The sequence below is a fragment of the Procambarus clarkii genome, chromosome 88 (genome assembly GCF_040958095.1).
Source record: "Procambarus clarkii isolate CNS0578487 chromosome 88, FALCON_Pclarkii_2.0, whole genome shotgun sequence".
NCBI lineage: Eukaryota > Metazoa > Arthropoda > Malacostraca > Decapoda > Cambaridae > Procambarus > Procambarus clarkii.
The window spans coordinates 19,741,295-19,755,832 of NC_091237.1; the positions used below are offsets into that span (position 1 = coordinate 19,741,295).

General features: G+C 43.6%; 1 protein-coding gene across 8 annotated transcripts in view; it reads right to left on the reverse strand.

The window, feature by feature from the left end:
• Positions 1–14,538, reverse strand: part of gus (splA/ryanodine receptor domain and SOCS box containing gustavus) — a 194,972-nt gene that overhangs the window by 3,483 nt on the left and 176,951 nt on the right. For 5 of the 8 annotated variants that reach the window (XM_045726771.2, XM_045726770.2, XM_045726769.2 and 2 more), the window contains 3 exons: positions 2,972–3,165; positions 1,966–2,151; positions 1,151–1,298 (listed from right to left, as the gene is read on the reverse strand). In XM_045726771.2, the coding sequence (XP_045582727.2) occupies positions 1,151–1,298; positions 1,966–2,151; positions 2,972–3,165 (528 nt within the window). Of the gene's footprint in view, positions 1–1,150; positions 1,299–1,965; positions 2,152–2,971; positions 3,166–12,140; positions 13,243–14,538 lie in introns of those variants that run through there. The other 3 variants (XM_045726766.2, XM_045726765.2, XM_069317649.1) reach the window with 3 other exon arrangements.

Consider the following 14,538-nt stretch of genomic DNA (forward strand, 5'->3'; position numbering starts at 1 on the left):
GTGATGGACATTATGTAACATTAAAACATAAAAAATCTGCCCCTTTGAATAGTCTTTATATTGTAAAATGTTAACTCTCTTACAAGAGACTTATTGGTGTCTTCAATACAGTATTGACATGTGATCCCTCTCACGTGGAATACTGCCCCTTGCTACCTTGTCTCACCCACAGTCATTTTTATGCTGCAATCATATCTCCTCTGGCAAATCTTCGTCTGTTAAAAGTTCATCCATTCAATCTGCAGGTTCTTCCGTAGAACTCTTTAGTAATTCTCTCTCAACACCAACCTTTTATTTTCATGCAAGTAGATTAGTGTACATAAATCCAATATTAACACATCAAGACCTTGTCTAAACCTGATGCATTTATGGTAATACTTAATGAGACATATTGCAATCATTTCCAGCTAGCTACACTGAATAAATTTTAATGACTAAACAGCTATTGATAGAATTCTTTCTCTAGGTCTATTCTTGGGCCAAGAATAGAGTGATTATTTATTCATTTTGCCTGAATATCATAAAGAAGCATTGCACAAGGTTTTGTCCTTAAAACTGGATTTTGTTTAAGCAGCATTTTACTGATTCAAACAGAAGTTGTCTGACTCTGTGACTACGGAAGAGCAAGATCTAACTCTCTATGCCCTGCCTCCTAGACGTTTATATCTGGTAGCTAATTACCTTTCAACATTAACATTTTTATCACATTTTTTCTTAGTTATGGTTACTTCAACAATCTCTTCCTTCACTACTTGCTGGCCACCCACTGTGCAGGGAACAAGAATCTGACTCAATTGCATGTTCCATTTTCACTTATCTCCCCTAGTCCTATCACTTAAATTTAGAAAGGCTTCCTAAGTCCACTTTGTTGTGTTCTTGCTGCTTCAATTGTGCTTCACAATGTGTGGGTTCCATGCCAGTGCTACATACACAAGTAATGTCTCACATAGACAGTTGTATGGTCTTGAAAGCCTCCTCGTTTACATTCTTAAATGTTATCCTGTTCACATGAGCTTCTGATATTAGTGTTGAGATCATGTCTACTCCCAGCACATGCAATCACCAAAGCACCAAGAGAATTAATGCATTCCCCTCCTCCCCCTTTCCTTTTATCACTTTTTGTTATTACACCCCAATGAAAAATACTCACCATAAAATTTATCTGGTACGACAAATGTCTCATCATTATTTAAAAGTGAAGGATATGTAATGCCGGAATTGCCTTGTTTAGCATTGTGATACAACTTATTGCGTCCTAAATCCCAGCCCCATGATTGGTCGTTGCTGCCCACTAAACTCTGTAAAGAGAAAGATAATATTAGTATATAACTAAACAAAAATTACACCCCCAATATAGTGCTGTATTAACAAACCCATCTACAGTAATTATAATGCCTTGTGTCAAAAATGATGTCATACTATCAGCATTTACTGAATTGACATCAAGCAAGCAACAGCTACCCAACTTCATTATTCAAATACAATATATTTTCATTCAATTTACACTGGACATATTCACTAAAAGCTCCAAAGATCACTCGGATGGAATTTACAGTTCCTCAGCAAACACATTATCCATAAGCCCTACAACTGCATGCAACATCTCTCCCTAGCCTGGGATTTGTATTACTGTATCTATATAAATCTCACCATTCTGCTAGAGCTACATTTGTTAAAAACTTTATTATCACACATAAGGCTCATAGCCTTGACTTCTCATGACCCCATCCATGTACAGTACTTTATATAATGAACAGCCGTAAGAACAATACACTTTCCCCAATACACACTGTAGACTAACTCCTCTAATTCTTATTCTCACTATTATATTATTACTATTTAGTACTGTACCTAGTCTACTCAACTATTTCTTAATATCTCTCCGGGTGACTAATCTCTTCAAGCAATAATATTTTTCTCGGAAGAGTTTATGACACCGTTTACAGTGGTGAAGCTTCAACTAACCTGATACCCTTGCGAGTGTAGAGGGGCTTCATCGGTAGCTACTCCCACCACTGCATGAGTACCACGTTGCCTAGTGGACCAGTGGATCTCCCAGACATGAAGGCCCCGTGTGTACCCAACTCTTCCTCGAATACAATCTGTACTTTGGGCTACAGGGTGCCGGTGGAACGTCATTTTGTCATCCTCCTGAGGAAAAATATAACTGCATCAATCCGAAATTGATGAAAACACCCACATGGACAAACTAATATTTTGAAGGCATTAAAATAATTTGTATACCGTATATCCTAAAATATAAAGAAAATAAACACAGTAGCCAATTACCATATTACTCTGCAGGTACTGTACTTCATTAAATGTTAGTTTTATTGTTAAAAAGTTCCAGATAAAATTAAAACATTATAATAAAGTTACTGCATTATGAAAGATGAGTAAATTCTTGAAATGTCCTATAATTTTTGAAGCTGTGCATTTGTGAGGATGCCATTAGTGGTTGACCGAGACGGTACAATACAGGTAGTTAACTGCACGGAATTGTTATATTTATTTTCCAGTACTGTACTGTAATGACAAGAAAATTATCGCAAGGTGCAAAGGACCAAAATAAAAATAGGATCTAGTTAATTATACCCTGCCAAACAGCCTTTTTGTACTAGGTGTTTAACTTTCCTAACTATTTTTATTGTGTCTTCAAGTTGTGGATGGAGTTAGCTTTCATTACTTCTTTCAGTGAATTCCACAGACAAAGAAACAGAACAGTCAAGCGAATGCATTGTGTGTGAAAACCACACATTAGTTGTCTTCATAACCAATATTTAAACACAGTCAAATGCAGTGCCCCTAAATGACTATATCATATCGGTATAGTTACAGTACAATATATCATACGTAGTCATCAACTTTTTAAAAGGAAAAATTTAACATTTCAAGTAAAAGGCTTTCAAAGTGCTTAATTAAAATTTAAACATTTATCAAACCATTCATGGTAAAAAAAAAATAAAAGTACCTTAACAAAGATATTGAGAGATCGGTCATCTGCATTCCATGCATGCTTAAGGGAGGCTTCTCTAGGTACGGGTGGCATATCCAATAGGAGGTCTAGCCGCTTTGGGCGAGTATAGTCAGGAGACATGGCCAGTTCCCGGGTGAGGCGAGGTTGTAGCGACCCGCCCTCACCCCGACCCACAGACTTCATACCACCTGAAACAAAAACAAATAAACTGTAAGATATACCATGACTTCTTAAGAAGCAATGTAGAATATAAAATTATTCAAGAACATAAAATGCTGAAAAATTGTGGTAATCTGTGAGTTACCTGATTATAATAATAATCACTAATAATCTGTGAATTACAATTCAGAAATCACATGGATGGTGAAATACTAAAGAAACTGTTCCTGAATTTTGAGAACAAAATAGGAATATGCAGCAGTTGTTTGGTGCCATATCTCAAGATGCACATAAATAAACTCGAAAAGGAGCAAAGGCATGCTACAAAATGACTTCCGGAATTGAAAAAACGAGTTATGAAGAGACTAGGAGGCATTAAATATGCCAAAGCAAGGAGATGAAAGGAAAAAAAAAAGCGATATGCTCCCCACTTACAAAATACAGTAATAACATAAATCGACTAAACTGACGAAGAGGAATTCCCAAAATGGGCAACCTCAAGAACAAAAGGTCATAGATTCAAGCTAAGGGAACAAAGGCGCTGAAAAAATGTTAGAAAGTTTTCTTTTGCAGAAAAAGTGGTGGACTGTTGGAACAAGTGAAGTGAGAGGGTGGAGGCCGGCAAAACCGTCAGTAGCTTCAAAAGGCTTACTGTATATGACAGTGCTGAGAAGATGGGACACTGAGTGTGTCCCCACCTTCTCTCCACATGATGACCCCCCCCCCTTCTCCACTCGACGTCCCCCCCTCTTCCCTCCACACGACCCCCCCCCTCCCCCTACTCTCTACACGACGCCCCCCCCCTTATCTCCACTCGACGCCCCCCCTTCCCTCCACACGACGCCCCCCCCTTTCCTCCACACGATGCCCCCCCCTTTCCTCCACACGATGCCCCCCCTTCCCTCCACACGACGCCCCCCCCCTTGCCTCCACACGATGCCCCCCCCTTTCCTCCACACGATGCCCCGCCTTCTCTCCACTCCCCCTTCTCTCCACACAACCCCCTTCCCCATCCCCTCTTCCTATGTTCCCGAGCGTCCTACACACAGACAGGTGTTTCTTCTGAAACAATTTAATTTATACTAGTCAATTCATCTATCATCTATGGATCATCAAATAAAGTCAACATACTTCTAGGACCTTACACATTACAACACACCTGCTGAAGTAGATCTGACTAAATGTAAACTTAGTAGTTTTGTAGGCAAAACTATTCACATACCTTATGGCTCACGTCACTATGTAATTGAAATAATATCGATGAATTTAAAGGAGACACTCTCACCAATGTTCACGAATGCCTATGTACTCTAACCCAGATGACAGTACCCAAAATCTCGGCAGGGATACCCCAGGTTTGAACTATTGTAGATAAAATCCTAAGCCAGTATATGCACAGTCTGCTTATCATGACCTTGCATCGTAGCACTAGCTACGGTAATGTAGTTCGATCACCAAGCTTTTAACAATAACAAACCTACAGGCAACAAATCCTGTAACTTCAAGTAAGTTTATCTAGATAATGAAATGCATCGCAAGAGGATAGAGTAGCTTAGGCTATTTCTACCCTGCTTCATCGGGCCTGCTTGATGGGGTTCTGGGAGTTCTACTCCCCAAGCCCGGCCCGAGGCCAGGCTCGACTTGTGAGAGTTTGGTCCACTAAGGACCCTCGTCTATTTAAGGTCCCTCAAGGGGGGCTCAAATCCATATAGCACACAAATATTAATTTTTTTTTGTTTTACATTTCACATTCCAATAGTATGCACTGTTGGACCAAGCTCTCAAGTCAAGCCTGGCCCCGGGCAGGCTTGGGGAGTAGAACAACTCGCAGAACCCCATCCAGGTACAGGTAAGGTATACTGTGATTACTGACTATGTTGCACCTGCCATTTCTTGTTTTGGTAAAGACAGACTAAACAAAATGAAGCCATAAGAATAATCTTGAGATGCCCTGTAAGTATTACACCACGAATCGATACATGAATTTCTTAAATATGCAGCTATACTTTTATATTTGTTCTTTGAAGTGATAATCTTATCACTCATAATCTTGTAACCCAGAATAGTATTTACTAAAATCATGAACATGACCAAACACGGCAGTCACCAAGGTTACTTTGTATTTACTTAAAGATTACCACACTTTTACCACTGGGCGAAAGGGAAAGTAGGGACAGGAGAAGAATAGGCAGTGACGAGTTAATTTAGTGCGATAAACTTCGTCACTGTTCCGGGTTTGGCGTCAACCAAACCGTTGTTGCATTAATGGTTGTATTATACAATTAGGCGGGTTACACATACAATAAAATTGTCTGTCTTTAGGCGTGTTGGACGAGTGAGTTTTTTTTTTCCCCGTGTAGCGAGGTTGTAGAAGTGGACAATGAATTATGTTAAAAGGTTCAGTGTACAGTACTTCTAGGTCGTCTGCGTGTATCACTGATGAAAGTAATGGTATCCATGGTGTGTCAATTTTTTTGTCGGGTAACATTTTACAATATTCATTAAACCCTGGTTTGTTTGCATCTAAGACTACGCTAGTGGAGAAGTCTTGCCAGCCAGTCTTGAAAATCCATCTCGGCGCTGTGTTTCCAATTGTCTGTAGTTTTGTTCGATCAGTATTAGCAAGTCATAGTGCAGGAGATTCAAGTTACAAATGGACGTGCAAGGGTTTTGTGCAAGTGACTCTTTGTACTTATTTGGACATGTCTTATTCTGTATAATTGTCCAGGCGATTTGAGAGCTTAGAAGTGTCTGGGTGATAGTGTGTTTTCTTAGGTTTTTCTTTGGTATTCTTAGGGTACGAGGGAGCGTGAATATAATTTAAATGAGATTGCGTTCATTTCTTTATTATAAAATGTGTGATTTTAGATTTTATTGGGATGATATATGTCACTTGTATTCCCAGGATGTTTACTCTACCTCAGCTTGTGCTTTGTGTGGCAAGTTGACAACTGAATTACAAATAATGAGTTAAGTGACGTCTGCATAACACAAGGCAGCTAAGTGAGGCATACTGGGTCAAGTGTGTCATTTATGCAAAGTGCGTGTAATGCTGGAGCTAAAACAGCCTTGAGGATCTACGTCACCGAGGTCGATGTAGTCAGTGTTTTTGTAGGAATTTTATTTGCATTTGCCTGTTGTCTAGGTAGTTACATTAACTTTTTATTTAGTGATGAATGGGAGTTAAAAGATGTTACTGTACGTAACTCGAATTTAAGTCCCTTGGGCCAGATTCACGAAGCAGTTACACGGTAGAGCGACGGTCTCGCTACATACAAGACCGTCGCGAGACCGTCTGTGTTAAATCCCCGACCGTCCACGTGGTTGTCCACCATTCCATTCCATTCCACCGTCCCATTCCAAATCATTATCCTGATAGTCGTAATGGCTTGGTGCTTTCCCTTGATGGTTCCCTTCCCTTCCCCTGTATGGGCTTCACTAACATATACAAGGTCAACTGCTTAATGAATATGTGGTTAAGTTAAATGGTGGTTAAGGTAAGATGAAATCGGTAAGGACAGCAATTAAGTTCAGATAGTCAGGCATCCAAACTCGTTTAGGGCGAAACAAGCTTTGTAATTAACTTCGTCATTATTAACATAATTGTAAGGGCTTTATTCTAGTCAATATGACATCGGTGATTAGTAACAGACAACCAAGTCAAACAAACAATTAAGCCATAATCTTTGGTCCTTCCTATCACAGATGATGTCTGCCACTTAAATTATCTGGCCCACTACTGATACGCCTGGAGGCTGACGTGACCTCTTCAACAGGCTCAACGACCCACTCCAACCAGTACATAATTGCTTCATAAAACATGCCATTAAAGCAAACATATAAAGCAGCACGATGGAACAAAACGTCATCATTTATATGAGTGGGCGTTGTAGGTGGAGGAGCATTGTTGAGCACATTCAAGGCCAGGGTCGCGTGGTACGTCCAGGAATGGCGCCCGCCACACTACGCTATTGCCAAACGTTAACACTTCCATATTTCCTGGACATCTAAGAAAAATCCTATCACAAACTCCTGCTACTTATCAACCAATCATAGCAAGACTGCAGGTGTATCTGTGCAGAGATGCTGGATATTAAGCTACCACGTTTCTAACATGATGAAACATTACCACAGTTACCAATATTATTGATTTTTTCTTCACCCTTCACTTGTTATTACACCCAAGTGCCATAGCAAACAAGCTAAGTGTAGACACATTTGAAAAATCACACGTCAAACAACCCTCTCCAACACAAAATGCCGTGGACAATTATAAACTTTTAACCTTGGTAATATAAGTATTGCAATATGCGTCTTGGTTCATCGAGGCAGATCGTGTTAACATAGTCACTTTCATTTAGGCTATTCTTAAAACTGATTCAATGGCTTTCCTATTTGGCAGTCTTCCACCCATCACACCCGTACAGCCAAGGCGTACCTATATCCATTTCACATTTTAAAATGAAGTTTGCAACTGGATAAAGCAGATATTCGGAGAGAAATTAAGTGAATATACTAGAGCTATATATATAAATATATAAAACTAATCTAGTTTATATTATATATATATATATATATATATATATATATATATATATATATATATATATATAATATATAATATATATATATATATATATATATATATATATATATATATATATATATATAATATATATATATATATATATATATATATATATATATATATATATATATATATATATATATATAAATATAGCTAGCTGGGAGTATAAACAATTACGTCAACAACCAACTATCACGTCATCATCTAGGTGTATATACACAGAGGTGTACCTGTCACCTTGGTGCATATACAAGTTTACTTTGTTCCTGGACTAAGTTCAGGACTAAAATAAACTTGCTAACAGGTCAGTAAGCTCTCGTGGTCGTCTTAATAACCCCTTCGAAGGGAGGTTGTTGATAGGCCTTAAGCTCAGCACCAAACATCTAGAAATCGTGGCGGCGTGTGGAGCTAGCGAGGGTAACCTCGACAGGGACGGGCTGGCTGGCAGGCAGGAGTAAGTACATGAAGCTGAGCGTCATGGTCAGGGTCGCGTGGCTCAGGGCTATGTAGCCACATCTTGCTCACACTTCCCACCACCACCAGGCCCGCCACCACCCACCCGGCCACCTTATATCACTAATATAATAATGTTTACTTACAGTAAACTACGTTCATATCTCTGAAGTCTCAAATCTCTTGCAGATTTACTGGTCTCTTGTGTTATTCGTCCTAATATCAGAAAAGAAACTAGGTAATGTCTTATAATGTCAATGGCCAAGTTTCCTCCGCCAAGACTCTTCACTTTGTGTTGTCTCAACCTGAGAAAGGTGTCGGTAATACATCAACAAGGATCAAGACGAATAATAAATGAAATAAAACGATTAGTAGAATTGGAACTAGAACAGAAGGGAAAAATAGAATATGGAAGATAAAAAAGGACAATGAATCTAAAAAAAAAAAAAAAAATAAGCCTAATAAGATACAATCAACACATAGGGGGAGGGGGGGGGGAAGAGACGAGGGATGACTAAGAGGGGGTGTGTATTGTCTTTTTTTGAGTGAGTGAGTGAGTAAGCAACCTAAGCCAGTCCATCAAAACACCTGGAGTGTGTTTCGGGAATTCTTCTGCTCCCCGAGCACTATCTGAGGCCAGGCTCCACTTGTGATAACTGGGTCCAACAGGCTGTTCCTTGGAGCAGGCCCGCAGGCCCACACACACACTACCTGGTTGATCCACCTTTGTTCCCAAGCACACGCCTTAGACCACACCACCACCACATGGAAAAGCAATGCAACTTGGGATTCAACTGAATCCTCAAAAGGTGCCGTGAGGCTTCCACTGAAACCCAAATCAGGGTATCCTGCATTCCCTTCGTGTACTCCAACGTTATTCTTCAAATGCACACAGGAATTACATTAACGTCATTTATCAATGAGAAAATCCTTAAGAAAAAAGAACAGCGATGAAAATTTAAAATAGGACCGGAGGAAGGGACGAAAGGATAACGAGGTGGTAAAAGGATAACGAGAGATGAAAGGACAACTAAGAAATACAAAATAGGCTCCAAGTTTGTAATATCCTCAATCACCAATCTTGGTGATTGAGGATAACGAGAGATGAAGGAACAAGAGATACAAAATAGGCTCCAAGTTTGTAATATCTAAGATCACCAATCCTAGTCCTAGTTTAAAAAAAAAGACAGAAAATGATAAACTGGTGGAAAGGATAAGGGAGAGAAAACGAACGAGGGAAAACAGCATAATACAACGCATGGACGGGGAACCGAACTGTGGCGCGGAGTTCTGCAGGTCGGTTACTTGGTGCGTGTTTCCTCCCCCCCCCCTACCCCCCTCCATCCTGCCTGGCTAATGAAACCCTAAAACAGAGCGGCGGAAATTGCTCAGCCTGTCCGGAAGAAACCAAAATTGTAACGAAATGCATCTCCGTAACAAAGCGGTACCACCACCACCCCCAGACCCCAGAAGCCTTGGTCATTAGGACACCAGACACGAGGACCCACTATCAGCTGATCAGTCCACGCGCCCTGGAGCCTATTAGTAAACACACACACCCACGAGCAGCCACAGGAGACATCTCCCGTCACGCAGGGTGCAGTCGCACCTCTACAGATCTCCAGTATCAGCTCTTGATACTGGTAAGGGCTCAAAAGGGCCACCACTTACGAGCTATTCATGCCCGTGCCACCTTTTGGGTGGCTTAATCTTCATCAATCAATCACGAGCAGCAACACATCCAAGCACCGCTCCTGAGCCTGGTAAGCTACGGGCTCACCATAGCCCGTGCTACTTGCACCGCTCCTGTGCCAGGTAAGTCCACTACGGGCTCACCATAGCCCGTGTTACTTGAACCGCTCCTGTGCCAGGTAAGTCCACTACGGGCTCACCATAGCCCGTGCTACTTGGAACTTGTTCCGAGTAGCTGAATCTATAACAAGCAGCAACACTTACTTCACGAATTGGTTAACCTAATGCTTTCCCTATAGTCGGGGACAGACAGATTGTTTGATAAAGATTATGCCACCCAAAAAGTGGCACCATTTGGTCCGGGAGACATCTCCCGTCACGCAGGGTGCAGTCGCACCTCCACAGATCTCCAGTATCATCTATTGATACTGGTATCAAGAGATGATATGGTTCAAAAGGGCCACCACTTACGGGCTATTCATGCCCGTGCCACCTCTTGGGTGGCTTAATCTTTATCAATCATCAATCAATCGAAAGGTGGCATGGGCATGAATAGCCCGTAATCGGGGACGGGAATACTTGTTAGATTTATACGTGTCCCCCAAAGCTGACTGACTGATCTTCCCCAGGATACAACTCGCTAGTTAAACTATCTACTGCTGGGTCAACAGGCATCAAGTGAAAGGAAACTACCCAAACGTTTCTGTCCTGTCACGGAAATCAAATCAAGGCTTTCGGCTGTGACCCGACTGCGCCACAGACCCGTACTTATCAGTAAATAATCAGTTTACCATTATCTCCAACAATAATGTCTAGTTTATGTACATCATCGCGTGACTGGATAATAATATTTTTTTTATCCAGTAGGCTTTATAACTGGGAGAAGAATTATAAATTTTAGGGCACCGCTCCTGTGCCAGGTAAGTAACCATAGGCCGTGCTACTTGGCACAACTACTTGAATCAATAACAACAAATTTTAGTCACACATAGCTGTCTTTAAGCATTAGATAAATGCCTAGAGCACAAAGAGACACTACCACTACCTGCAAATAACAACCACCATTCTCTGATTGATATAACCACCATCTGGTGCGGGTGATCAGTCCCCCTATCACAACGACCTCTACCACCAAGGTAAACAAACGCGGGCGAGTGCCAACTATGCCATGCAAGCCCACCTGGGCGAGTCAGCACGGTGTAGTCCGTATAACCCAGCACTACTGACCCCTGGTGACGCTTACTGATCAACACGAAGCACTTCACAGGGGAGAGGGAAGAGGGTGAGACACGACTGAGGATAGTGAGTGGGAGGATAGTGACAGGGAGAGGTGAGAATTATATAGATCATAAAAATAGTGAAGGGAGGGAAAAGGGAGATAATATCTGGATTTACGCAGGAACTGGAGGCCGGGGGGGGGGATGTATCCCCACACCTGGTCATAACAGCTGCACGACACACCTGCTGGGAGACTGGGTGGTGGCGGGTGAGTGGTAGCCGCGGGTGAGGGTGGTGTGTGAGGCGGATGAGGGTGGTGTGTGAGGCGGATGAGGGTGGTGTGTGAGGCGGATGAGGGTGGTGTGTGAGGGGGGTGTGTGTGGTGAATGGCGAGGGGAAAAAACCAGCTACACAGGTAGATGTGGGAGATGCACAAAGAGGTGTAGCGGAAGGTGGAGGTGTGGGCGGTGCTGTGGTCACGCTGGTGACCCTCGACCTAGCCACCATGACTTCCTCGAAACCACCCCTTCCCCCCAGCATAATCAACCCCCCCCCCACCCCCTGCACCATAATCACCCCCCCCCTCCCCGAGTGGTGGCAGTGCGTGAACAATAAGTAGGACTGTGGTGCTAGAAGTGAACGGACGCATCAGCTGACACACGCACCACGCCCCCGTCTCTAAACAGTCGTTGACAACCCCACACACGTACTGAATGAACACCACTCACAAACTGCTCCTCCAAAATGGGTTATTTGACATTAACTGTCTGAATTGGTTTAGTGTGCGAGGAGAATGGAGGTGGGAGGCCACAAGGTGTAGGTGTGGAGGAGCAGGTGTGGGCGCAGGTGTGCAGCTGAGGGGTGTGAGAGCGCCAGGAGCGTGGTAACAAAGAGTGACCTTCAACTTAGGGCTGAGGTAGGCCCCCCACCCCCCCACTCGTCGCGTGTACTGCTAACTACACGTCCGCAAACACGCCAGCGGAAACACCCGCCAGACAACACCTCGCACCGCAACACTACAAGTTACTGAGAAGTGTTGACGTGAGAGCTTACCGTAGTAGATGTGATAGGCATGATGGTCGTAATGGGGCTGAGGGGCTACCAGGTCACCGCCCGCCATGGTGTCCTCCTCACCAACGTCTTCCTCACTCGACACGTCTGAGGACTCGTCGTCAAGTAACGAGGAGACGAGAGACACGAGGGAGGAGGTCCTGGAGGGCCACTCGTGAGTGGTAGTGGTGGTGGTGTGTTCTGCCTCCGAGGTTAAGCTTACATAAGAGACCGACGGCTGCCTGCTGGAGGGCGAGCCCTCGAGGCTCTCAGGACCTAATATGGGCCGACTTAGGGGGGTTGCAGAGGTGGTGCGTCGCAGGTGCAGTCTTGCAACACTCGCCAGAAGAGCTGTATCTTCAGCAGTCAGCACAGAACTCTGCTGCTGAGGGCCACTGATGAGCTCCGTCAGGTGGTGGAGACTGGCTGGCAGGTCGGGGTAAGCGGTGGAGAGATCTCCCAGGGCCGCCAGGGGCCGCACCAGGGCCGGGTGATGCTCGTTAAGGGTCGGGAAAAACGCCTCCCTAGACAGGGAACGAACTATCCTCCTGTGTGACCACACGTGGCGGGTAAGCACTCCTTCACACAGGTCTCCAGCGCTGTGTCGTCGCCACTCCCTCGCACGGCCACCACCTTCACTCTTAACACAAGTTGTCTCACTCTCCCTCACACCCTCACACTCGGTATCACTCGGTGACGTGTTACACACACAAAAATCCCCGGCGTGTAGCTTTGTGTAGATATCCGGATGAGAGTTGTTGGTGCAGGAGTGGCTGTTGAGGAGCGGCGAAGGCTGGGCGGCTGCGGGGTTGCGCTCGGCGCAGCACTGCCTCAATAACTGAGCCACTCGGCCGCTGGAACCCGCACCCCGGCCCTCGCCCCCACCACCACCACCACCACAGCAGTCCTCCACACAGCACCCATCTCGGCCGCACCTGCACACACCATGCATAGAGTTGACCATTGCACGAGCGACAACACCACCACTATACACTTTCCCCTCGCTCACGAGCACAGAGTAACCCCAGACGGAGGCCACAGGCGGTGCTGGCGTACACAAGCAACGCCGTTGGGCAGGCGGGTACGTCCTCTAGGTGTGGTACGGCACGACTGAGTAAGGTAGCCAGAATGCACGTGGGTATATTGCCCGGGGCGGCTGGGATGCCAGCCACCTCGCCAAGCTCAGGTTATCCCCCGTGGGCGGGGGTACACCCGCTGGGGGAGTGACTCACATGGGGAATGGGGTGGTGGGGGCCAGCCCATCATGACAAGAATGCAAAACTAGTGACATCACACCATGCTAACATTATCCTAAACAATAATAGTATAAAAGTTTGCAAAAATGTATAACTTGTTTTTATAAATGTAAACATAACATACGTATAAGAACAACCATTGCATCAAGGAGTATACGTATAAGAAATTGCAGAAGGCTTATTGGCCTATACGAGCCAAACTCTTATTTATATGGACAAATCTTAGTCTTATTTATATGGAGTTTAGTATGGTACTTATACAAATTGTTATGTATTGTTTCATGTTTATTTTGTACTGATATATTTTAATCTGCAACTGATAAGACCTTAAATTTTAATTCTTATGTAAATATGACAATTACATATATTTCAAAAACCTTTGTGGACAAAAAATCAAGTATAGGATACATAATCGTGGGTGAAACTTTAAGAGGAATCAGCTACAGGCTGGACCTGGTGTTTGGACCCAGATGGACACCTCACTCACGGAAAATAATGAAATGGTGATACCATCACAACCACACGAGTCACTATCAGTCACATAACCTACTCTAACAGGTACAGTGAACACGTGTCCTGTTCAATGACACGCTGCACACAGCAACCTGCAAACTTTTGGCGCTCTGGTGGAATTACGTAGGATTAGAACATAAGAACAAAGGTAACTGCAGGTCTATTGGCCCATACGAGGCAGCTCCTATTTATAACCACCCAATCCCTCTCATATATATGTCCAATCCACGTTTGAAACAATCTAGGGACTCCACCTCCACCACGTTACGCGGTAATTGGTTCCACAAATCAACACCCCTGTTACCGAACCAGTATTTACCCAAGTCTTTCCTAGATCTAAACTTATCCTTATTACCATCAGAGTTAGTCATCTGGTGGTAATCCTATCTTAGTCACGATCAGTATAAGCGCCAGACCTCTCCCCCCCCCAACACCCCCACCCCACGATGTGGGGTGGGGGTGTTGTCAGACACATGACCTGACCACAAGTCAGGTCATGTGGTTCCATCTTGCACGAGTGAAAACATGCTTGAAAACCCCTATTTTATGCCTGCATTCCCCTTTTAGGACTGAAGGAGATAGAACAACACAAACATTTATTTATTACTAGCATCTAGTGGCCAAATTATCTA